The following is a 23272-nucleotide window of genomic DNA, read 5'->3' as shown; positions in this document are numbered from 1 at the left end:
TTCCAACCTAGGGATGTTTATTCAGGTTTTCTAAGAAAACAGACATGCTGTAATCCACCGGAGCCAAGTGCTTTAAAAAACAAAAACAGGTAAGAACCGATACAATTTAAGTAAAAAAAAAAAAGGTTTATCACCACTGAAGGCTAGCAAAGCATTCTCGGGTCCAGCTTGACTGCTGGCATCTGTATCCATGCTCAGATTCCTAAAGGACTTGGTTGGCCATAATCTCCCAGGTTTTGTGGCCCACTCCACAATCTGGTTGCTGAGCTTTCCATCCCGGTCCACTAACCAGATCTGACTCTGTCCATCTTCCTCGCTGACCTCAGGGAAGGCCGGCTGGGGGGTCGCCATCTCTGCCTCCAGGGACCTTTTCCAGTTGTGCAGCTGCCTGTGTGTGTGTGTGTGTGTGTGTGTGTGTGTGTGTGTGTGTGTGTGTGTGTGTGTGTGTGTGTGTGTGTGTGTGTGTGTTGCTATCCACACAGCACCCAGCAGAAAACCTCTCCGGGGGGGGGGGTTTCCATCCTGGCACTTCCTCCAACCTCCCCCTCCACACACAGCTGCTCCCCAGATTTTTCCCCTAGGCAGGCCGGGGAAGAGGGGAATTGTAGTCCCTCCAACTCCAGAGCGCAGCGCGCGGGGCAAAGGAGAGGGGGAAAAAAGTGAAGCTCTCCGCAGCAGGGCGCAGCGACTCCGCCCGGCGCGGCACCCCTTTCCTTCCCTTCCCCTCGCCCGGCCATGCCCCCTCGGGCCGGGAAGGCCCGCCTCCTCCCTCCCCTCCTCTTCCCCGGCTGCTTTTGCCCTCCGGCCCGGGCCGCCTCTCCCCGCGATGGCAGCAGTGGCGGCGACGGCGACGGCTTGGCGAGCGCTGCGCAGGGTCGGGCTTGGCGCGGCGGCCGGGCCGCGCGGATCCGTCCGGCCCGGCGGCTCCTGGCTGGGTTGGCCCAGCAGCGGCGGCGGCGGTGACCGCAGCAGCCCCGAGGCCCGGCGGCTCTGCACCAGCCCCGCGTTGCTGCTCGCCGGTGAGTGGCGGCCGGGGAAGCGGAGCCCTCCTGCGCCATTGCAAGGAGAGGCGGTGCCAGAGCGCGGCGGGAGGCGCCCGGCCCGCCTGGCCGCGCTGCTCAGCCTGCTCCGGATCCAGCCTCGCCGAGGGATCGCTCCCAAAGCCCGAGCGCCGCTGCGCTTAGCCGGAGGCCCCGCCGCTTCCCTGCACGGCTGGAGCGCGCAGGATCGGAGCGAGGGGCCGGCGGACGGGCAGGTGGGGCGCCCCGGCGCGCGGCTCTTGCAGCTCGGCTCGGGGCGGGCTGATTTGCGCGCTTCTTGGGGGGGGGGAATGCCGGGAGTTGGATCAGGCTTCCCGTGAATCTCGCTTCCTGGAAGCCGACCGAGGCCCTTCGCTTTCACGCGTGGGCAAGCGCAGCCGGGGAGCGGGTTTCCTGGACGGGCCCGTTGGGCAACGCGGGGTGGCAAAAAAATGAACCGCGGAGCGTATCAAGCCTTCCTGCCAGTCAAGGCTGAGCTTCGGATGGAGAGCGCATGTCGTTTTTTAGTAGGCTTTCAAGCCGAGAAACGTTGCATTGTGCATTGTTGTGCATTGTTCAGTGTGTCCCCCGCCCTTTCTAATACATAACTCTGGGTTCCAGGCTGCCCCTTATCCTGCAGGGGTGCTGAGATCTTGTTAGAGAAATTGGGCTGGGTGACTCTGGGCCAGTCCCTTTCTCTCAGCCCAAGCCCCACCTCACGGGGTTGTAGTGGTGGGGGAAATAGGAGGAGAAAGTAGTAGTAGGGATGTTTGGGGCCCTGAGCTGTTTATAAAGGATGCCCATGGTGTCTCCTGCAAATGGGTCCAGAGAGAACTGAATGTGCTCAGTAGTTGTGGAATTGTATCATCTGGAAAGGAAATAGTGCAAAGAGAAAGAGAGAGGGCAGAACAGTGAAGAAAAAAGTATTGGATGGGAGTGTGATTGTGTTAGGAGAACAAAATATCTGCCTGCTTGCTTGCTTTCTATTATTTAGTGCCTTAATGTATCCCTTTCTACTGTTATGTTGAATATGAGTGAAATGTGTGCCTTTGCGTAATATTTGACAGGTTTTACAAATAGATCGATTCGGTGCCACCAGTTCAGTTTTAACTTATAGCCACCTCGTGGTTAATTTCTTAGCCCCCCATCTCACGTAGGTAGTGAGATATTGGGACACTGCTATCACGTCACCCCTCGTCCTTCTCTTCCTTAAACTAGACATACCGAATTCCAGCAACCGTTCCTCCTTATATGTTTTAGCCTCCAGTCCCCTATATAATATAATAATAATATTCATCATCATAATGTATAATAATGAAGCAAGTATGAAAATAACTTTTGCATGTGTGGAAGGGGAATAATATTATGAGTAATGCAGAAAGCAAAAGCCGGGTCCAGCATAAGGTTGAAAGTTTGACAAAGTTTGACTGATCAGACAGGGAAAGTATTGAAGTATAACCTAAGCAAATATGAATGCATAAAAAAATAATTCTTAAATTTGATTGACGCCTTACATCAAAAAGGAGTTTCCTAGCTCAGGATTCAGTTTTGGGGTTCATACTAGAAGAGCATAAGTAGGATTGCAACAGGATATACAAATATAGAGCCTTAAAACTGACCCATTTGTTGTTGTTTTTTTAAGCTCGTCGGTTTACAGACAAGCACGAATGGATCTCCGTTGAAAACGGTATCGGCACGATAGGAATTAGCAACTTTGCACAGGTACTGTTTTCAACCCTCCCTGGTTCTTGGCATTGTCAGTTGGCCTTGCTCTTTGATTTCTTGATTGTCCTAACTGCCATTTCTGCCTGCAAAGCCAATTTGTGGACTTGGACCTCAGCGCTTGCCTGGAAAACATGATTGACAGCCCCGACTCTGCCCTCTTCCTGCCTCACTGGCTTGGCCTCATCCCAAGAAGCTTAGAAGCAGAGGGGAAATAAGAGGCCTCAATGTTTCTGTGATAATTTCTCTTTGGTTCATTGGAGAAAATACATTTCAGAATGTAAGAAAGGACCAGGCAGTTTTTAGATTACCAGGAGCAATATAGGTAGTCCTTGACTTACAACAGTTCTTTTAGTGACTATTCAAAGTTGGATGGAACTTGAACTCTCAGTCTCCTGATGACTGGCCCAAAGTCACTCAGCAGGCTTTCACGACTAAGACAGGACTCAAACTCACTGTCTCCTACTGTCCAGCCTGGAGCCTTAACCGTTAAACCAAACTGGCTCCCAACCGGCTCTCTTTCTTAAGGACAATATGAGAAGTGCAACAAAGCTGCTCATATTTGGAGTCAGGTGTTGGGCTTCTCTGTCCACGTTGCAAAAAAACGGGAGATGCGTGGACTTCTTTCCTGCTTAAATTCCACCACAAAATGCTCAAATTTTCTACAGCGATATATCCACTTCTCTAAGTCATTGCTGACGCGGGAACTTTTCATTTCAGGAAGCACTAGGCGATGTTGTTTATTGCAGTCTTCCAGAAATTGGAACAAAGCTGAACAAACAAGGTAATTGTTTTTGGTGTTTAAAAAGAAAAACCTTGTCTCTCCCCAAAGTAAATGTTAATTAAACAACAATGTCATCTTTGGGGGAATCAAGTTACTTTAAGTTTTGGGTTTTTTTAAAGGATACAGGTGGTGGCCAAAAGATTTCCCTTTCTCTACTCTGAATAGCAGACCTATTCCCATCCTGCCCCCAGTTCCTTGCCCTACAAGATGCTGGGGAGAAACAAGCTTTGAAGGACTGCTGTTTCCAAAATGATAGCTGCTTCAGGAAAACCTAGCAAAAGGTCTTTGGAGAATAAAATTACAGGTGGAGTTCTTTCCTGATTTAGCAAGGCTGTGTGCACCCCCCATCCCCCAAATACATGCAGCTTTAAACCTTCTCCAGATAAGAGGGCGAACACCCTGCTAAGCTATACCAGCTTCCATTGATAGGATAAGCTCAACTAGATTGCTTGCATGGCTGCAGTTGTTGTTATTATTATGGTTTGTTGTGCAATTAGCCAGATGTTCGTATTTTTGTCTACCTATGGCCATGGTGGCGAACCTATGGCACGTGTGCCACAGATGGCATGAAGAGCCCTCTCTATGGGCACTCACGCTGACGCTCTAGTCCTAGGCCTTCAGCTGGGTTTTATAAAACCTTTTCGCTTTAGGCCTCCGCCGCTGTGTGCAAAAAAAAAAAAGGTTCAATCAATAAATCAATTTGGGGGGAAAAAAGATCTTGCAAAGTTGGAATTGATTGATTGAACCATTTAGTCGCACCCAGTCTGCCATTACCACAGCAGCCACGCCCACTCAATGGGCCACACCCACCCAATGAGCCACGGCCACCTGGCACCTGACAATACATAAGTGGGTTTTGGGTTGCAATTTGTACACTCGGTCTCTAAAAGGTTCGCCATCACTGCCCTAAGTGGAATTTTCCTCCAATGAGATTTTCCCAAGAAACATAGATAGGGCAGCCTAGAAAAATAAGTGCCCTCCTAACCATATCCAAGTAGTCTGAGTTTCTTGGCGATGGCCATTTTGCTCTCTGAATTCATGGTGACCTAACCCTAACCCTAAGTGGAATTTTCCTCCAATGGGATTTTCCCATGTATTTTACCAGGAAACATAGATAGGGCAGGCTAGAAAAGTAAGTGCCCTCCTAACCATACTCAAGCCCTCCGAATGTGTTGGCGATGTCCATCTTGCTCCATAAGTTCATGGTGACTTAACCCTAACCCTAAGTGGGATTTTCCCCCAATGGGATTTTCCCATGTATTTTACCAGGAAACATAGATAGGGCAGCCTAGAAAAGTCAGTGCCCTCCTAACCATACCCAAGCACTCTGAGTTTGTTGGCGATGGCCATTTTGCTCTCCGAGTTCATGGTGACCTAACCCTAACCCTAAATTGGATTTTCCTCCAATGGGATTTTCCCATGTATTTTACCAGGAAACATAGATAGGGCAGCCTAGAAAAGTAAGTGCCCTCTGACCATATCCAAGCACTCCGAATTTGTTGGCAATGTCCATTTTCCTCTCCGAGTTCATGATGACCTAACCCTAACCCTAAGTGGAATTTTCCCCCAATGGGATTTTCCCAGGTATTTTACCAGGAAACATAGATAGGGCAGCCTAGAAAAGTAAGTGCCCTCCTGACCATATCAAAGCACTCCGAATTTGTTGGCAATGTCCATTTTCTTCTCCGAGTTCATGATGACCTAACCCTAACCCTAAGTGGAATTTTCCCCCAATGGGATTTTCCCATGTATTTTACCAGGAAACATAGATAGGGCAGCCTAGAAAAGTCAGTGCCCTCCTAACCATACCCAAGCACTCCGAGTTTGTTGGCATTGTCCAGTTTGCTCTATGAGTTCATGATGACCTAACCCTATCCCTAAGTGGAATTTTCCCCCAATGGGATTTTCCCATGTATTTTACCAGGAAACATAGATAGGGCAGGCTAGAAAAATAAGTGCCCTCCTAACCATACCCAAGCACTACGAATTTGATGGTGATGTCCATTTTGCTCTATGAGTTCATGGTGACCTAACCCTAACCCTAAGTTGGATTTTCCTCCAATGGGATTTTCCCATGTATTTTACCAGGAAACATAGATAGGGCAGCCTAGAAAATTAAGTGCCCTCCTAACCATACCCAAGCACTCCGAGTTTGTTGGCAATGTCCATTTTCCTCTCCGAGTTCATGGTGACCTAACCCTAACCCTAAGTGGAATTTTCCCCCAATGGGATTTTCCCATGTATTTTACCAGGAAACATAGATAGGACAGCCTAGAAAAGTCAGTGCCCTCCTAACCATATCCAAGCACTACGAATTTGATGGTGATGTCCATTTTCCTCTCCGAGTTCATGATGACCTAACCCTAACCCTAAGTGGAATTTTCCCCCAATGGGATTTTCCCATGTATTTTACCAGGAAACATAGATAGGGCAGGCTAGAAAAGTAAGTGCCCTCCTAACCATACTCAAGCCCTCCGAATGTGTTGGCGATGTCCATCTTGCTCCATAAGTTCATGGTGACTTAACCCTAACCCTAAGTGGGATTTTCCTCCAATGGGATTTTCCCATATATTTTACCAGGAAACATAGATAGGGCAGCCTAGAAAAGTAAGTGCCCTCCTAACCATACCCAAGCACTCTGAGTTTGTTGGCGATGGCCATTTTGCTCTCCGAGTTCATGGCGACCTAACCCTAACCCTAAGTGGAATTTTCCTCCAATGGGATTTTCCCATGTATTTTACCAAGAAACATAGATAGGGCAGTTTAGAAAAGTCAGTGCCCTCCAAACCATAGCCAAGAACTCCGAATTTGTTGGCAATTTCCATTTTGCTCTCCAAGTTCATGGTGATGTAACACTAATCCTAAATCCGTGGTGGCAAACCTATGGCACCCATATGGCCTCGCCTGCCTGGCACCCAATGATACATAAGTGGGTTTTGGGTTGCAGTTTCAGCACTCAGTCTCTAAAAGGTTCGCCAGCACTGACCTATGGAGTCCTTCCCAAGGCCGATGTGGATGTTTGATGATGTTTCAGGTATCTGAGTAAAGCCCACTTTTTCCAATGGACGGTTCATAAATTTGTCGATTCTGAAGGCATTTAAGTGGTGCTCCAGTTGTTTTGGGATTGCACCCAAGGTGCCTATTATGATTTATTATACAGCCAGATGTTCAGAACGGAAGTTGGCATTTTTGCCTGTTATTTATTTATTTAATTGCCAGCCTGGGGCTACTTTGGACGTCTTAGAGCAATAAAAAGGATGGGGGGGGGGAAGAGCGTGAACAGGACAGAAGAGAATAGAACAATAAGCAAACAATGAAAGAGAACACAATGAGAAATACAACTATATGATTACCAAAAGAAGGAGGAGGAGGAGGAGGAGGAGGAGGAGGAGGAGGAGGAGGAGGAGGAGGAGGAGGAGGAGGGACAGGGAGAAAGCAGAAAACCAGGACTGGGAGGGTGGGGAAGGAGGAAGGAAATGCAGGATCTGCCCTCAATCCAGTAGCTACCTTCAGCATGACGTGTTGTACAAATGGAAACTCTCGTTGTGTGATCCCTGTGCCAATGCTTTCTCCCATTTAATGTTCCAGATGAATTTGGAGCCTTGGAAAGTGTGAAGGCTGCAAGTGAAATCTACTCTCCCATCACGGGAGAAGTCACAGACATTAACACTGCCCTTGCTGATAATCCTGGCCTGGTCAACAAATCTTGTTACCAAGATGGTAAGAGAAGGAATTACTGTTTCCCCAAAGTTTCTGAATGATAGTTTGCAGAATTTGCAATAGTAGCAAGTATCTGCAGCTCGGGGGTAGGATGGGGGTGACGGCTTGTTCTCCGAGATTGTAGGCTTCGTTTCCAAATGTTTCGTTACCAGGCTGGGTAACATCTTCAGCGGAGTTGAGGGGGTGTTGGTGTTCTTCTGTTTATAAGGGCTTCAGGTGTGGGGGTGTCAAGTGAGGGTGTGTGATGGGTCAGGCGTGAGTCATCAGTGAAGGTCTTGTGATGGGGAGGTTACATCAGGAGGCTACATCAGGTCATTGGGAGTTTGCAGAATATCACAACAATATTATTGGAACTTATCTAACAGAGTATTGTGTGATAAGCATTACAGGTAGTCCTCAACTTACAATGGTCAGTTGTAAGTCATGGTGACCATTAAATGGGTCACCATGTGACCGTGACTGATTGTGCAACCTATTTGCAGTAATTGTTAACCGAACTCATTTCCCCCTGATCGGTGGTTTTTGCCCTAAACTGGAAGCAAACACTGGAAACTGGCAAACAGAAATGCCTAAAATTGCAGTCACGTGACCATGGGATGCTGCAAAGTGCCATCAATGCAAACTGGGTTTGCTAAGTACCCGAAATGCGATCACAGAACCGCAGGATGTGCGTATACAGTTGTGGAAACTTTGAAATTGGGTTGCAAGTAGCTCTGGGGAAGTCAGTTGTAACTGCGGTCACTAGAGAGTTGTTGTTAAGTGAGGATTGCCTGTAAAGTCCTTTGGAAGGACAGATCCTGAAGCTTAAATACTTTGGCCACCAAATGAGAAGAGAGGACTCCTTGAAAAGACTCTGATGTTGGGGAAGATGGAAGGCAAAAGGAGAAAGGGAAGGAAGAGGAGGAGATGGTTAGATAGTGTCATTGATGCAATGAAGGTGAATTTGGGCAAACTCCGACAGACGGGGAAGGACAGGGAAACAGGCTGTGGTCCATGGAGTTGCGAAGAGTCAGACACAACTTAGTGTCTGAAGAAAAATCCCAAACCAATGCATATGAGAAAGGAAAGGGGCTTCGGTTGTATCTATGGAGCTTCTCAGATATCCAGTTTTTCAAGAAGCAACTGGACTTTCTTTGTTTTTCCTTGAAGACGTTTCGCTTCTCACCCAAGAAGCTTCTTCAGTTCTGACTTAACGACTGAACAAGTGCAACCTTTTAACCTCGCTTTCAAAGATTTGGCAGTTTGTAACTAGGAAAGCAGCTCTCCGATTTCCCTTGGTTAAAACCTGCACAGGAATTGCATTCATCATTAATAATGCAATCTCCCCTACTTACTACAGTTTCTTGATTGACAGTGAACGTGAATTTGGGCAAACTCCGGGAGACAGTGGAGGGCAGGAAACCTGGCGTACTCTATAGTCCATGAGGTCGCAAAGAGTCGGACCTGACTTAGTGACTGAACAACAGCAACAAAAAGTTAAGATGAGAAACCACTGGACCTAAGAGTAGCATTTATGCGAACTACAGGAGCCCTGGTGTTTTTTGTTTTTTTAAAAAAAACTGATTTTTTGTTGTTTTTTGCTCACAGGTTGGCTTATCAAAATGACTGTGGATAATCCTTCTGAACTGGACGATCTGTTGACTGAAGATGCGTATGAAAAATACATCAAATCCATTGAGGAATAGCTAGAAGGTGCCGGGCTAAGCCAGTGCCAACTCCGATGTAGATTGTCCCAAATTACTGGCCCAGAGAGAAGTTGGCGCAGCAGCCGGTTGAGGAAATTTTCGAGAGGGAAAAAAAAAAAAAAAGCACTGCCTTTCTTCAAATTGCGCGAAAGGCAGTCCACAAGTGTCTGCAAAATCAGAACGTTGGTCCGCTTCTCTTTCTAAGCAGCATCAGGAATAATTTCGACTTTTCTCCATTCTGATGAATATAATTCCAAGGTTTGAAGTCCATAATTCCTTCTTGGGTCGAGTGACCTTTGTTGCTGAAATGAACCCAGAAGGGTTGATAAGATAGATCTGCAAAACGATGCGACAGCCTTAATTCCACCGCACCACACTTCTGCTTTTTATTTGTACAGATCTTCTCCCTTTTTCTTCTCCCACCAGCTTTCCCTGGGCGTCTGTTTTCAGTCGGCTTTTTGGTCACCTACCAGAAGCTCTCCTGCTGCCTTTGGTATTAGTGAAAGTCCTCAGAGATTAGAAGGTCCGAAAGGGCAAGTGCTGAGCTGGAGGCATGCGAGACCTCCAGCTAATCTTCCCTGCCTTGCAGCAGATAAGATAGCAGAAGTTAATAAAAAATCCTGACTTTACCAAGTGTGTTTGTTGTTCCCGTTATAGTCTCTTTGTGGGATTAATAGTTAAGTGGTGAGTAAGACTCAGGTTGTGTATCGTTCTGGACAAATGGCTGTCCAATCTCGTCTTTAAAACCTCCAGTGATGGGGCACCCAAAACTTTGGGAAGCAAATTGTCCCTCTGATTAGTTGTCCTCACTGTCAGGAAATTCCTGCTTAGTTCTAGATTGGATTTCTTCATTAAGCTTCCATTGCTTCTTGTCCTGCCTTCATGTTTTGGAGAATGAATTGGCCCTCTGCTCACTGTGGGAGCCCCTCAGATATTGGAAGACTGCTATCGTGTCACCCCCTAGTCTTTTTGCTCATTGGAATAAACCTACCTTACTTCCAGGGTCGATCTATTCTCCAAAACACGTGAAGGAAGGACAAGAAGTAATGGGTGGAAGCTTAACTGTTTCATCATACGCTTTGGTGTCCAACCCCCTAATCATCTTTGACGCTCTTCCCTGCATTATTTCTAGAGCAGTGGCGGCGAACCTATGGCACGTGTGCCAGAGACGGCACTCAGAGCCCTCTGGGGGCACACAGGCCATGCCCTGGAGATGGCAACTGTCCCTCTTCAGCCAGCCGCCCACTAACTCGCCAAGATCCCACATGGCCGGATGCATCCCAGCACCCATGCGCTCGCTGGCCTCTGTGTGCAGAGGTCGATGGTGTCAGGCAGCAGCCACACCTGCCCCTGTCTCACCTTGCCCTGTGACAATGGCACCCCCACCCTGCCTCGCCTTGCCTCTCCTCACCCCGCAGGATGAGCCTCCTGCCCACTGCCCCACCTGGCAGAGACCCCCTGGATCTCCCCCAACCCTGCCCAGACCCCACAGGTGTCCCTTCCCACGAGCAACATTGAGGTGATCACGCCCACCTTGGCCACTCCCACCCAATCTGACATGACCACCACAGCCACACCCACCCTGTGGGCCATGCCCACCTGGCACCCGGCTATAAATAAGTGGGTTTTGTGTTGCAGTTTAGGCACTTGGTCTCTAAAAGGTTCGCCATCACTGTTCTAGAGTCTCAATATCTTTTTTGTATCATGGTTAAAAATACAAATGAAGAAAAAGCCCAGAGTATGATCTAATCACGGTCACAGATGTCTGTAAATTGGGACGAGGCAGGAAGTGACATCATGCATGTCATGAGATTGTGACTTCTATTAGATGCCCACCCACTGTAAACGGTACTTGCAAGAGCCAGGAAGTCAACCTCTGCAAAGAGAGTGAGTTCTGGATCCATCCAGTAGAGGGCGCTGCTGGCTTGCTAAGCCGCCACCATGGGCCTAGGGTGGTATTCCCCAAGATGCTACCACTCAGTTGTGTTGGGACTACAACTCCCAGAATTCCACCAGTAGCTCAAATGTGGCAGCAGCCTGGGCAGGGGTAGGCAACCTCGGCTCTTTTATGACTCAGGCATTCTGGGAGTTGAAGTCCATGAGTCATAAAAGAGCTGAGGTTGCCTACCCCATGGTCTTGGGTACAAAGTATCAGGAGGATATTAAAAGGCTGCAGCTTCCTCAAATGCAACGACGTGACTAAACTGATGGGAGGATTGAAAGCGGGATATGACATGAGCTGTGGACAAGGAAGAAGAGAAGACAGGTTGGTTATGTTAGATCAGTGGTTCTCAACCTGTGGATGGGGACCCCATTTGGGGTTGAACGACCATTTCACGGGGGTTGCCAAACAACGCAGTCCGCCATTTTTCCCCCCCTTTCCTTAGCTGTGCTACTCCCTTTTATTCTATTGGCTTTGGAAAGCCAATAGAATAGACTCTCTTGAATAGAGTCTAATTCTATTGGCTTTCAAAAGCCAATAGGAATTGTCCAGGCTGTCTCTGCCCTGCTGAGCCCGCCAAAAGTCCCAGTTTGCAAATGGTGCTGCACCAGTTGAGTAGTCCTCGACTTACGACCGGTTGGGGCATTAAAAAGGTTGAGAACCACTGTGTTAGATGCAACTGACATGCACGCTGCAGCTCATGAAAGCTTTGCCTTTTAATAGAAATGTATTAGCGGGAAAAGACAACTCCTGGTTCACGGTCACATGGATGTTGCTTTTCCTTTGGTTTTAGGGCGAGAAGGAGCGAAGGGCTATTTTTCAGCCCTCTCTGTGGGAAGCCGCTTGGAAATAATATTTGTGTTCAGCTGCAGCTGTCATTTTCCCGGTGAATGTTTTGCAGCCGAGCGAATGAAAATTAAGGTTACCAAAGAGGGGGGGGGTTCATTTTGCAGGCCCAAGCATCCCAGAAGATGGCTGAGTCTTTAAACTTCACTGAACAGATCAGTGCTAAAAGACGTGGATTTTTATTTATTTTTTACTAAAGGGCCTTTAAGGATCGGCCTTCATTCCGTTTGACATTTCCTCGGTTAGCATTTTATAGCAGGATGCCTAACCCAAACTCCCCCCCCCCCGACCCTGAAATATCCAGAAGCTTTCAAAATATCATTTTTAAAGTATGACCCTTCCCATTAAACACATGGGGGTAAGCCACTCTACGTATCTTACTATCAAAACGATGTGTAGTTCAATTAAGTAGATCGATTCAGCTTTTGTTTTCCTCCCACCCCCACTCCATTCTTCTTTTTGGAAGAACGGATTCCAACTCAAAAGCAAAGAGTTCCATCTACAGCTTAAAAAGAAGCTACAAATAGACCTCAACAACCATTTGTTTAGTGACTGTTCAAAGTTACAAGGGCACTGAAAAAAGTGACTTATGACTTTTTTCCCTTACGAATTACGACTGTCGCAGCATCCCCGTGGTCGTGTGATCAAAATTCAGATTGCTTGGCCACTGCCATGTACTTATGACGGTTGCAGTGTCCCAGGGTCCTGTGGTCCCCTTTTGCAACCTTTGAATAGCAAAGTCAATGGGGAAGCCAGATTCACTTAACAACCGGGTTACTAATTTAACTGCAGCGATTCACTTAACAACTGTGGCAAAACAAGCTCATAAGAGCTGCGGTGGCCCAGTGGTTAAGAGTGCAGTATTTGCAGGCTAATTCTGCCCACTGCCAAGAGTTTGATCCTGACCAGCTCAAGGTTGACTCAGCCTTCTATCCTTCCAAGATTGGTAAAATGAGGACCCAGATTGTTGGGAGCCATAGGCTGAGTCTGTAAACCACTTAGAGAGGGGCTGTAAAGCAGGGCTTTTCAACCTTTTCACCCATTGTACTGCTTTTAGGATATGGCAACATCCGAGTACCACCTGTCACCTAGCAAGGTGTCAAAAACTTGACCCAAAAAGAAAAGAAAAGAAAAAAGTGATAAAGTACAGGTAGTCCTCGACTTACAAGAGTTCGCTTAGTGACTCTTAGAAGTTGCAATGGCACTGAAAAAAGTGCCTCCCCCCAAGCCACAGCCGAGCAAGACAGCACCCAGCCGTGCTCTTCCTCCTGTCCGAGGTTTTCATTGTTGTGAGCATTTCTGTTGAGGATTGGCAGCGGGAGTGGGGTGGGGTGGGTGTTTGGTTTTTATTCCCCCCGTCTGCTGGGTGGTTGCAGCACGTTTTGGTCGCTTCACATGACCCCGGGACACTGTGACTGTCATAAATATGAATCAGTTGCCAAGCATCTGAATGTAAATCACAAGACCCTGGAGAGGCTGCAACATTCCAGCTGATCCTCGCTTCTTCTAGGCTCGGCAAAAGCACCAGGATCAGTGCTGCTTTCCAGCTGATTGGTTCTTTTTCAGGGCTCAGCAGAAGCACCAGGATCAGCGCCAAGCTCCAGCTGGAGCCTGGCGCTGATCCTGGCGCTTCCGCTGAGCCCTGAGAGCCCTGCAGCTCCAGCCATCTCTCGCTCAGGCTTGTGCGGTGCTGCCACTGGTTCAGCTCATTCCCCTCTCCGGCTACCACTTTTCTAGGATGGTTGTGTACCACCTGCCAGGTGCCAATGTACCACAGGTGGTACCCGTACCACTGGTTGAAAATCCCTGCTGTAGAACACTGTGAAGCGGTATGTAAGTGCTATTGCTATTCAATTGGGCAAAACTCACGTAACAACTGTCTCACTTAACAACAGAAATGTTGGGCTCAGTTGTGATTGTAAGTCGGTCACTATACAGTGACTGTATATTCTTAGCAGAACATTTCTGGTTTTCTATCATGCATTTGCAAAGTCTTTCCTTTTTAGTGTGCACAGCTTGATAATTGCACTTGTCATAGAACAAGAATGATTTTTAGTTTTTTTTTTTTAAAGCCTGATGGTTCATTTTATGAACTGCAATCTCTCCCTGCAGACCCATAAAGGGACAATTTTTCTCTCAAAATGTACTTGACTCCTACTGAAACTGCAGATCAATAAAAATTATGTGCTTATGAGTCATCATGATTTCCTAATCTATTTTATCTCTAAAGAAAGTTTTTGGGAGAAATAAATCTTTCCATTTGGTAGAATAATGTGCAGCCTTTTTTCAGAGAGAGAGAGAGAGAGAGAAACAATGCTGCACCAGTTGAGTAGTCCTTGACTTACGACCGGTTGAGTAGTCCTCGACTTACGACCGGTTGGGGGTCACGGCATTAAAAAGGTTGAGAACCACTGGTCTAAAACACCCTAGGAAGGATACATCTCTATAACTTAGCTGGTGGTTTAGCTTGCTAAAAGATGAAGTTATTTTTAACTTGTTCTCTTTGGTTTTAGGTTTCTTTTTAGGCTGCTGTTCTGTTCCCCCCCCTTTTCCCCCCCTCAGCTGATTGATTTGTTGCTTACAGCCTTTTCTGGCTGAAAACAGAGTCTGAGTTTGGGTGATCAAAGGACAGGCTTCTGCTGTCTGCCTGCATCTGCTAGCCCAGATCTCTTGGCCAGGATGATAGATGGCTGGCTAAGACCGCAGACAACTCGTTGATGTCACACTGGAGACTGAAATGCTTTTTCATTGTCACTGGCTGTGCCTTATGCTCCATGTCCCCAGCGTGATGCTTGCAGACGCAAATCTGTCTTGCAGACATAAAACTTCCTTGCAAACCCAAATCTTTCTAAAGAGAAGCTGATTGGAACGCCCTCAATTCAGTACCTTGTCCTTCCTGTTTTTGTTTTTGATATTCCAACGGCTTTGTTTGAAATAAATAGCAAACACAAAACTTCAGCCACGCTTCTGTCTGGCTCTGCTCTTCAATAAACTACAATCTTTCTTTCTAAAGCAGTCTCCATTTTGTTTATTCCCAGCTTGGACTGGACCCTGATGAAGATTTTTCTTTCAACCCTCACTTAAAAATTGCAATGTTTGCTTAACAACTGTGACAAGAAAGGTCATAAAATGGGGCAAAACTTACTTAACAGCTGTCTTGCTTAGCAACAGACTCAGTTGTGATGGTAAGTCGAGAACTACCTGTACAATTGATGCTCAAAGGAGACAGATTGGTTGGTGCCGAATAGGAGGTCCTCCGCTTTTGTTCTCAGGGTCATTATTAGTGGAGCAGTTTCCTTCATCTCAGATTCCATTAAAGGTAAGAGCTTGAAAGCGGCTGCATCCCTGATGCCTTCCCCGCTGGGTGGGACAATTCCAGACCTATCTTATTTTGGCGACTCTGTCTCACAGCTCAAAGGAGAAAAAGACGTGGCCGTTTATTCTTTGAGCGCTGTGAGATTGATGATCCACTCAGCCTCCGATCTCTACCCAGTGCACACAATCATAGCAGATTAATTCAAACTGACATTTAAAGGATTAGAGACAAGCCATGCATTACCCGGATGGGCTGAGAAAGGTCGGTGGCAGCGCTGGCAACTTTTCCAGTGGAAATATAAAGCTTTCCATGTTTTATCCCTGGCAGAGGTCCAAGGATAGAAAACAGAGACTGAACTGGGTGAGACAGAGGCAGGGCAGTGGAAAGGATGGGGGGACATAAACCCCATAAATATTTGCTACAGGCCCTGCTGGCTGCATTGGATGGGAGCTGAAGTCTAAACCTGCTCCCACAAATGGGCGAGGTGAGTAGCAATAGTAAGTCTCCTTCCATCACTTGAAAGTCCTTAGCTCGAAGGCAATGTCTCCTCCAGTTAAAATAATCCTTTCTTATTTGTGCGGTTTACTGTGGCATCTCCGTGGTTCCCAAATTGCAAACATCAGAAAAGAAGTCTCTTACAAACTCCAGTTCTGACGCTAGTTTTTAAGATGTTGTTTAGGGCTATTGCAAAGATCCAGAAGACCATCAGATGGCAGCAAAGAGATGTAGGAAATTGCCTGGTAGTTAGGATTTTTGCAGTGCAGAACAACTACAAGGGAAAACAAAACATGATTTACTCCAGGTTTTATGTGAGGATTACCCTAGGTTGCAAGCTAGACCTAAAACGTTTTCACATTTGTCTGCTTCTGCTGGTCATGCTCCTATTTAAAGACTTACGTCAGAAGCAGAAGGCCCTCACTACAGAATTAACACACCATCAAGGTAATTATTTTAGCTGCCTGAAATAATTGCATCAGTTCCTCCAAGGAGCTGGAAGGCGAGTTTTTTTCTTTCTGCCTCTGCACCTTCATTAAAAACATCGATAGCTCTATTCATAAATCAAAAGTTCTGCTTAATTACCATATTCTCGTAATGATTTGCTTTGAGACTCTTCTTTCCTGGAAGTTTCTTTTGAACAAGCAATAAATCAGAGCCTTCAATTTTAACTCACTTAGATCACATAACAGAAGGAGAAAAGAAAATCTAAGTGAGTTAAATAAAAACCGATGGAGAATATATACAACCTAAGTGAGTTAAACTTGATGGCTCCGGTTTATTGCTTGTTCAAAAGAGGCATCCAAGAAAGAAGAGTTTCAAAGCAAATCAGTAAGAGAGGAAGATAATTAGGCAGAACTTTTGATTTATGAATTGAGCAGGAATAAGATTTCTTTTCTAAAGGTGCGTGGAATAAGCCAGGCAGAAAATAAAACACCCTTTTCTTATTTATTTATATTTATCAAATTTATATGGTCACCCATCTCACAAGAAATTACTTTGGATGGTGTACAATTTTGGACTTAGTGTATTTTTTCTTATTTTGTTTGTTTCCCTCTTGTCTGTATTTCTGATCCATCATCTTGATTGGTTGTCCTCGTGATTAGACAAAGAAAATGGCCTTCTCAAGCATCTTGGGAAAGAGCAACTAATTGTTAGCCTTAATCTTGCATTATTTTATTGTTTAAAAAAGGAAACAGTATTTTGTGGGATTTCACCTAAAAGCCAAATAGGTGGGCTCCCATCCTATATAGCAGCGATTGAAGGACACAGAACTAAATACACATAAAGTTTCCCTCCATGCTTAGCTTTGCTGCTCAAAGAAGGACTCACACCCTCTGCAACTCACCCATTGCTGGCAGTGATGCTCTTTAGGGCTTTCAGTGTTTTAATTTATCCATTAACATTGTAGGCTGTTTTAGCCTCTTAGCTTTTTTTATTGATCCTTAAATATCCTGAAATAGAAAACGCTGAACAAAGCTTTGGAATCAAAGCTCGGAGACAGCAGCTGAGGTCACCCATAAGACCCAGAAGAGCTTGGATTGGCTAAGGAAGTGGTCCTAATCTATGCTGGTTCATAAACAATCATTTATTTCACAGCACAATAGGTGAATCTAATACATTGTGGATTATTTGGCCAACCGGTTAACAAAATCATACGTCAGTGCAATGAATAAATTTAGACTGCGACTGTCCAAGGATCGTGGTTTGTACATGAACTTAGTACAATACTCGGGATTTAAACCCAGGTCTGTCTGGGGTAAATCCAATAGTTTAATCTCCACATTATAGCATGGCAGGGAATTATTTATCTGGGGGAAAAGCTAGAGGAATTGGGGATTAATTACAAAACAATAGTTGTTTTTCCTGAGTAAATACATTTTTTATTTTGCTTAGGAGTCAGGCTTTTTAGCAATGGACATTAGCAGACATATTTCACTTTAAAATATTGTTACTCATTTGGGTAATCTGATTATTATTAATAATTTTTGCCTAAAGTGTCCTTTAATGGCAACCGGTGCCTTTAGAAAAGAACTTTAATGTTCTTTTAATGGCAATGGATGTTTTCCAGAATAGGAAATCTGCCTGCAGGGAATGCAGTCTGAGGACAATCTCTGCAGGGGGTTTAAGAAAGATAAAAACAAGAAAATCGGCTTTTTGAGGGGAATTGCTATTCCAAAATTAACACCCGTAAAGATTGCCTGAAAGCAAAACATCCCCAAATGCAAAGAATCTCCTCTTAACTATAGGTAGTCCTCGCCTTAGGGCCAGACTTCCCAATGCTAAACAAGGTGGTTGTTAAGCAAATCGTGCCCCATTTTACGACCTTTTTTGCCGTGAGTGTTAAACGAATCCTGCGGTCGTTAAATGAATCCAGCTTCCCCCACTGACTATGCTTCTTAGAAGCAGGCTGGGTGGGTCATCCATGGCAACCCCTGAAACCCCAGGATGTTGCAACAGTCATAATTACGGTTGACAAAAGCCTGAATTCTGATCCCAAGACTGTGAGGAGGCTGTGACGGTTGTGCGTATGAGGACCAGTCATAAGTCACTTTTTCTGGTGTTTTTGTAATTTAGAATGGCCATTAAACGAATGGTTGTAAGGCAAGGACTATTGTAAGTCAAGGGCATCCATGGGACAGGTCAAAAAAAAAACTCACCTCAAAATGGCAGCCACGACTGCCCAGTCAAAGCCTTGTCTTATTTCAGGTGGGTCTGATGCATAAAACAAGGGATGGTTTTGTGGCTGCCATCTTGATTTTTTTACCCCACCCCCACCCCTCTGCAAATACTCTGTATATACTTTCCCCTCCCCTTTGCAGGGGCTTTGCTTGATTTAGCCTGATATGTGTTTGTGTGCGTGTATGTGTATATATGTATATGTATTACATATGTGTATATATATGTATATACACACACATAATGCCCACACATTATTTGACAAGTGAAAGTACACTGCGTAGTGGCACAGTGGTTACAATGCAGTATTGCAGGCTAACTCTGCATTCCATTCCATTCCATCCTGACCGGCTCAAGATCGACTCAGCCTTCCATCTTTCCGAGGTTAGCAAAATGAGGACCCAGATTATTGAGGGGGGGGGGGAAATGCTGACTCTGTAAACCGATTCATAAGGGCTGTCAAGCATTATGAAGTGGTATATAAGTCTAAATGCTGCTGCTTTTGCTACAACATGGGATCATCGGAAGGGATCTCAGAGGTCTTCTAGTCCAGCCCCCTGCCTTGTAATCAGGGTCAGGTCTGCAAATATATCCCATATTAGAAGCAAGGTTAAGAAGAAGAAGAAGAAGGCAGTTGAAAAACTACTTCTGCCTTGCTGCAATAAACCTGGATGCATCCAGAATTACCACAAAAGCTTGCTCAGATGTTAACCAAGAGCATTCTCTCCCAGTCTAGAAATGGCACTCATACACACACACACACACACACACACACACACACACACACACACACACATATACACCCCTAGAGAGGGAGGGGAAAGGATTAGCTTCCCTAGTTGATCCTTTGGCATTCCCCCCACCCCTCTTAAATCTCATTCTTTAGCAACAAAGAGAGTTTTCAAAGCGAGCAGAGGAAAAAGCCCAAGCGCATAGAGGCTTCACTTGGATAGGCTATAAAATCAACCAGGAATTCAGATCTCATTCAAGTTTACTGGAGACGGCCTCCAAATTCTTCTTAAGCCTTGAAAAGAGAGTGCAGTCTCACCCATAAAACCTGAGCACAGCTAAGGGGGGGGGGAGAATAGATGCCATTCACTTGGGTGCAAACAGGGCACGCTGACTGGGAAACGGCTTTCATCTCCTTGATGTTTTCAAAACGACCCCTGCAACTTCTCCCAGTCTCAACCCACATGAAGCTATTGTTTTTCCACATTTGGACGTGAACAGCAAGAGGAAAAGGCTGGAATAGAAATGTTCAGAAAGCAGGGAGCAAGAGGAGATCATCTTCAAAGGTCCTGCCAACTGCTATGCAGAGCAAACAGACCATAAAATTGTGGGGTGAGGAGGAGGAGGAGGAGGAGGTAGTAGTGGTGGGGGAATTGGGCCATAAAATGTGAACACTCTGAATGAATTACAGAACTATTTGAACATGGGAACAGGATCAAAGGCTTTTCCATTACAAAGCACCAGTTCAGAAAATAAGCAAAGGGGAGCTGGGATAGGGATGAGCGGTGCAATTCATATTAATAATAATAAAAAACCTTGAAAGAACCTTATATTATTGCAGAGGATGAATCCTAGGATTGGCTCAGCTGGCTAAACCCCTCCACCTCCCGCCTTCCAGGTGGAGAAGCAACCTAGAACGAAAGAGAAATTTCCTAACTGTGAAAACAATCAGCCTTCAGAGGATGTGGGTGCTCCATCACTTTCAAAGGCTTTCAAAAAAGAGACTGGATAACCATTGATCTGAAATGGTGTAGTAGGGTCTCCTGCTCAAGCAGGGGGTTGGGCTAGATGACCTCCAAGGTCCCTTCCGACTCTATTATTCTATATATTTCATTTGTAGTACCAAGGGGCTTGGTTAGGGTGGCTATCTGGCTTTTATCTTTCCCCATCTTTTGGGGAAAGCTGCATCGCAGTGTGAGAGGAAAAATTTGGGGTCCCAATTTGAGTCGGGGTTGCGCAAGAACAAATCAGAATGAAATCCAGACAAGTTGTGTGGAAAGGAGACAATCTATTCACACCCAAAAGGAAAGAGCTTCACTTTGGGGGCACCCCCATGTTAAGGATGTACAAGTAGATATTTATAATGACAAGAAGCTTTAGTGTTCAGATAGGTAGGATGAGTCGTTACTGGCCTGGGCTGTGATTGTGAGGTGTAGGTTAGATGTGTATCTGGGTATTGTCCTGAGGAAGTGTAAAGTCTTGGGAAGGAAAGATTGCCCTCAGGTGTGTAAGATGCCCTTCTAAGTGTGGATTTATTGTGAGGGGTCTACTATGGTGCCTGATGGGGGCAGTGAAGTGCTTTTAATCTACTTGCTAGGAATGGTATATGTCAGTGGTGGCGAACCTATGGCACGGGTGCCAGAGGCGGCACTCAGAGTCCTCTCTGTGGGCACGCGCGCCATCACCCCAGTCCTAGGCCTTCAGCTGGGTTTTATAAAACCTTTTCGCTTTAGGCCTCCACTGCCGTGTGCAAAAAAAAAAAAGGTTCAATCAGTCAATTTCATCTTCTGGGGAGGGGGAAGTTCTTGCAAAGTTGGAATTGATTGATTGAACTTTTTAGTCCCACCCAGTCTGCCGTTACCACTGCAGCCATGCCCACCCAATGGGCCACACCCACCCAATGGGCCACACCCACCCGGCACTCAACGATGCATAAGTGGGTTTTGGATTGCAATTTGGGCACTCGGTCTCTAAAAGGTTCGCCATCACTGGTATATGTGGTGTCGTTTTCGGCATATACTCAAATGCTGGTTTGGGCCTGATCTTGAATAGAGATGTCATTAGGATACAGACTTCTTTTCAGCCCATGAGTAAGGAATCTCGAACTGTGGCTTTGTGCATTTAATGAATCAACATAGTATAACTACATTAGTCATGGCAGAAGAGTTTGGGAGTCAGCACCTGCATGCTAAATGTGATTTGCTCAGATACCTAAATGTGATTTGCTCAGACCTGAATGGATGTCCCAACTGTTGATCAAGAGGCCAAAATCTCCAGAAGGCAAGACCCCCTGGAAATCACATTTGCACAAAGAGAAAGCAGATATGGGCTGCAGTTTGCTTATAGTCTGGAACCCCCAAATTTGGAAGAACTGCTGAAATGTCCTACAGGTTCCTGTCCCTTTTGCACAGTTTGAGGAGCACTGAGCACAGGAGCAGGGACATTAGAGAAACCAACAACAAAGATTATCTTGACTGGCTGGCTGAAACTCAGTACACTTCAAATTGGTTGCAAGCTGCACTTACATAATAAAGGCTATAATTAAATAATTTAAAGCAACCTGGAAACAGGTTGTGCCTGATTGGCTTCTTGCTTGCCTGTTCTTTCCAACAAAACAAGGATTTTAGCATGCATCGCTCTGAGAAAGACAGCTCCATGCAGCCTGGGCACAAGGCTCTGAAGGAGATCTGAATTATACATGTGGCAAGCCTTCGGCTGCAGAGAGCAATCTTTCCATCTTAGGAACACTCCCTAGTCAGTCATTATTGACTACTCCAAGAGAGAATGACCTGATTTGCTTCTCTTGATAAAGCAAAAACTCACTGAGTTATCCTTCTGGAATGTTGTTTCTTGCATGATGCAGGCTAATGGGATGGCCCCATGCCTTATTGTCCATCTCTGCTCAGAGGCTGCCATGTACTTAAAAGGGTTGCAGCTGCAGTCCCTTGGAGACTGTCCACTACTAATTACCCATGGTGTTATTTATGGTGGCTCCAGAAAAGTTCTGGAATAATATATCTCACCGCTGGAGATGGTTGATGGTAGGAAGACCTCATCTCCGTGCCGTCCCTCTCTCAGTCCTGGGTTTTTTTTTTTTTGTTCAGTTTTAAAATTTAAATTCTCATAGCTTTAATATTTTAAACCATTTTTTCTCTCTGTCTTTTTATAATCTGTAAGCTGCTCGGTGTCGCCTGCAAGGGAGATGGCCAGCATAAAAAATATTAAAGAATGAATACTATATAAATGTATGGGTTTCCCTTTCACTCATGTCCATCTCTAGGGCACGGTGCTCATCTCCGTTTCTTGGCGGAGGGAGCCAGTGTAGTCCGAAGACATTTTCTGTGGTCATGTAGCCAGCATAGCTACAGGCCAAAGGTGCATGGAATGTTGTTGCCTTCCCACCAAAGTGGTACCTATTAATCTATTTGCAGTTGCATGCTTTTGAAGCACTAACAGAGCAGGAGCTGCAGCAAGTAACGGGAGCTCACTCCATTCTGTTGTGCTTGGATCTCGAACCCGGGCTGTCACTCTCCAGCTGATATTGTTGTTGTTGTTAGTTGTGAAGTCGTGTCTGACCCATCGCGACCCCATGGACAACGTTCCTCCAGGCCTTCCTGTCCTCTACCATCTTCTGGAGTCCCTTTAAGCTCATGCCTACTGCTTCAATGACTCCATCCAGCCACCTCCTTCTCTGTCGTCCCATTCTTCTATTGCCCTCCATCTTTCCCAGCATCAGGCTCTTCTCCAGTAAGTCCTTCCTTCTCATTAGGTGGCCAAAGTATCTGAGTTTCAACTTCAGGATCTGGCCTTCTAAAGAGCAGTCAGGGTTGATCTCCTCTAGGACTGACCGGTTGGATCGCCTTGCAGTCCAGGGGACTCGCAGGAGTCTTCTCCAGCACCAGAGTTCAAAGGCCTCCATTCTTTGGTGCTCAGCCTTTCTTATGGTCCAACTTTCACAGCCATACATTGCAACTGGGAAAACCATGGCCTTGACTATACGTACTTTTGTTGGAAGGGTGATATAGACAACCTGAATCGGTAACCTTAAGACTTCTTTTCTCTCTTATTCAAGTCTCTTTCCCCCTCATTTTGCCTATCAATTGTTTTTGATGTGTGCCATTGGTTAATGCATAAATATCAAGCTATCATTTTTGCTAGCTGTGTTAAGCGAGGTGTGTGCTGGCTCTGAACTGGATATTGAAGTTCACTGCTGGTGCAAATTCAAAATGATGCACACTCATTTTCTAGAATGGTGAATGACAGTGTCTTCCATTCTACCTGAGTTGGGCTCTGAATCAAGCCAGGAAATGGGAAAACGAGGAAAGAAGTGGGTTT

At 45.8% G+C, this 23272-nt stretch overlaps 1 protein-coding gene across 1 annotated transcript; it reads left to right on the top strand.

Moving 5' to 3' along the window:
* Positions 1-770: 770 nt before the first annotated feature.
* On the top strand, positions 771-9564 carry GCSH (glycine cleavage system protein H). Its single transcript, XM_039353475.1, has 5 exons — positions 771-1019; positions 2662-2741; positions 3462-3525; positions 7114-7245; positions 8833-9564. The coding sequence occupies exons 1-5, from the start codon at positions 827-829 to the stop codon at positions 8928-8930; spliced, it is 567 nt and encodes a 188-aa protein (XP_039209409.1). The 5' UTR covers positions 771-826; the 3' UTR covers positions 8931-9564.
* The last annotated feature ends 13708 nt before the right edge of the window (positions 9565-23272 follow it).

Source organism: Crotalus tigris, unplaced genomic scaffold (genome assembly GCF_016545835.1).
Source record: "Crotalus tigris isolate CLP2741 ecotype Arizona unplaced genomic scaffold, ASM1654583v1 scf7180000018525.42219311030:4301911, whole genome shotgun sequence".
Classification (NCBI taxonomy): Eukaryota; Metazoa; Chordata; class Lepidosauria; order Squamata; family Viperidae; genus Crotalus; species Crotalus tigris.
Note: the sequence above shows the minus strand (reverse complement) of the source record. Positions and strands in the feature narration are given on the sequence as shown.

Coding starts and splice junctions, on each gene's coding strand:
- GCSH (XM_039353475.1), top strand. CDS start 827: ATGGCAGCAGTGGCGGCGACGGCGACGGCTTGGCGAGCGCTGCGCAGG. Junction 1,020..2,661: donor CCCCGCGTTGCTGCTCGCCG/GTGAGTGGCGGC, acceptor TGTTTTTTTAAG/CTCGTCGGTTTACAGACAAG. Junction 2,742..3,461: donor GAATTAGCAACTTTGCACAG/GTACTGTTTTCA, acceptor TTTTCATTTCAG/GAAGCACTAGGCGATGTTGT.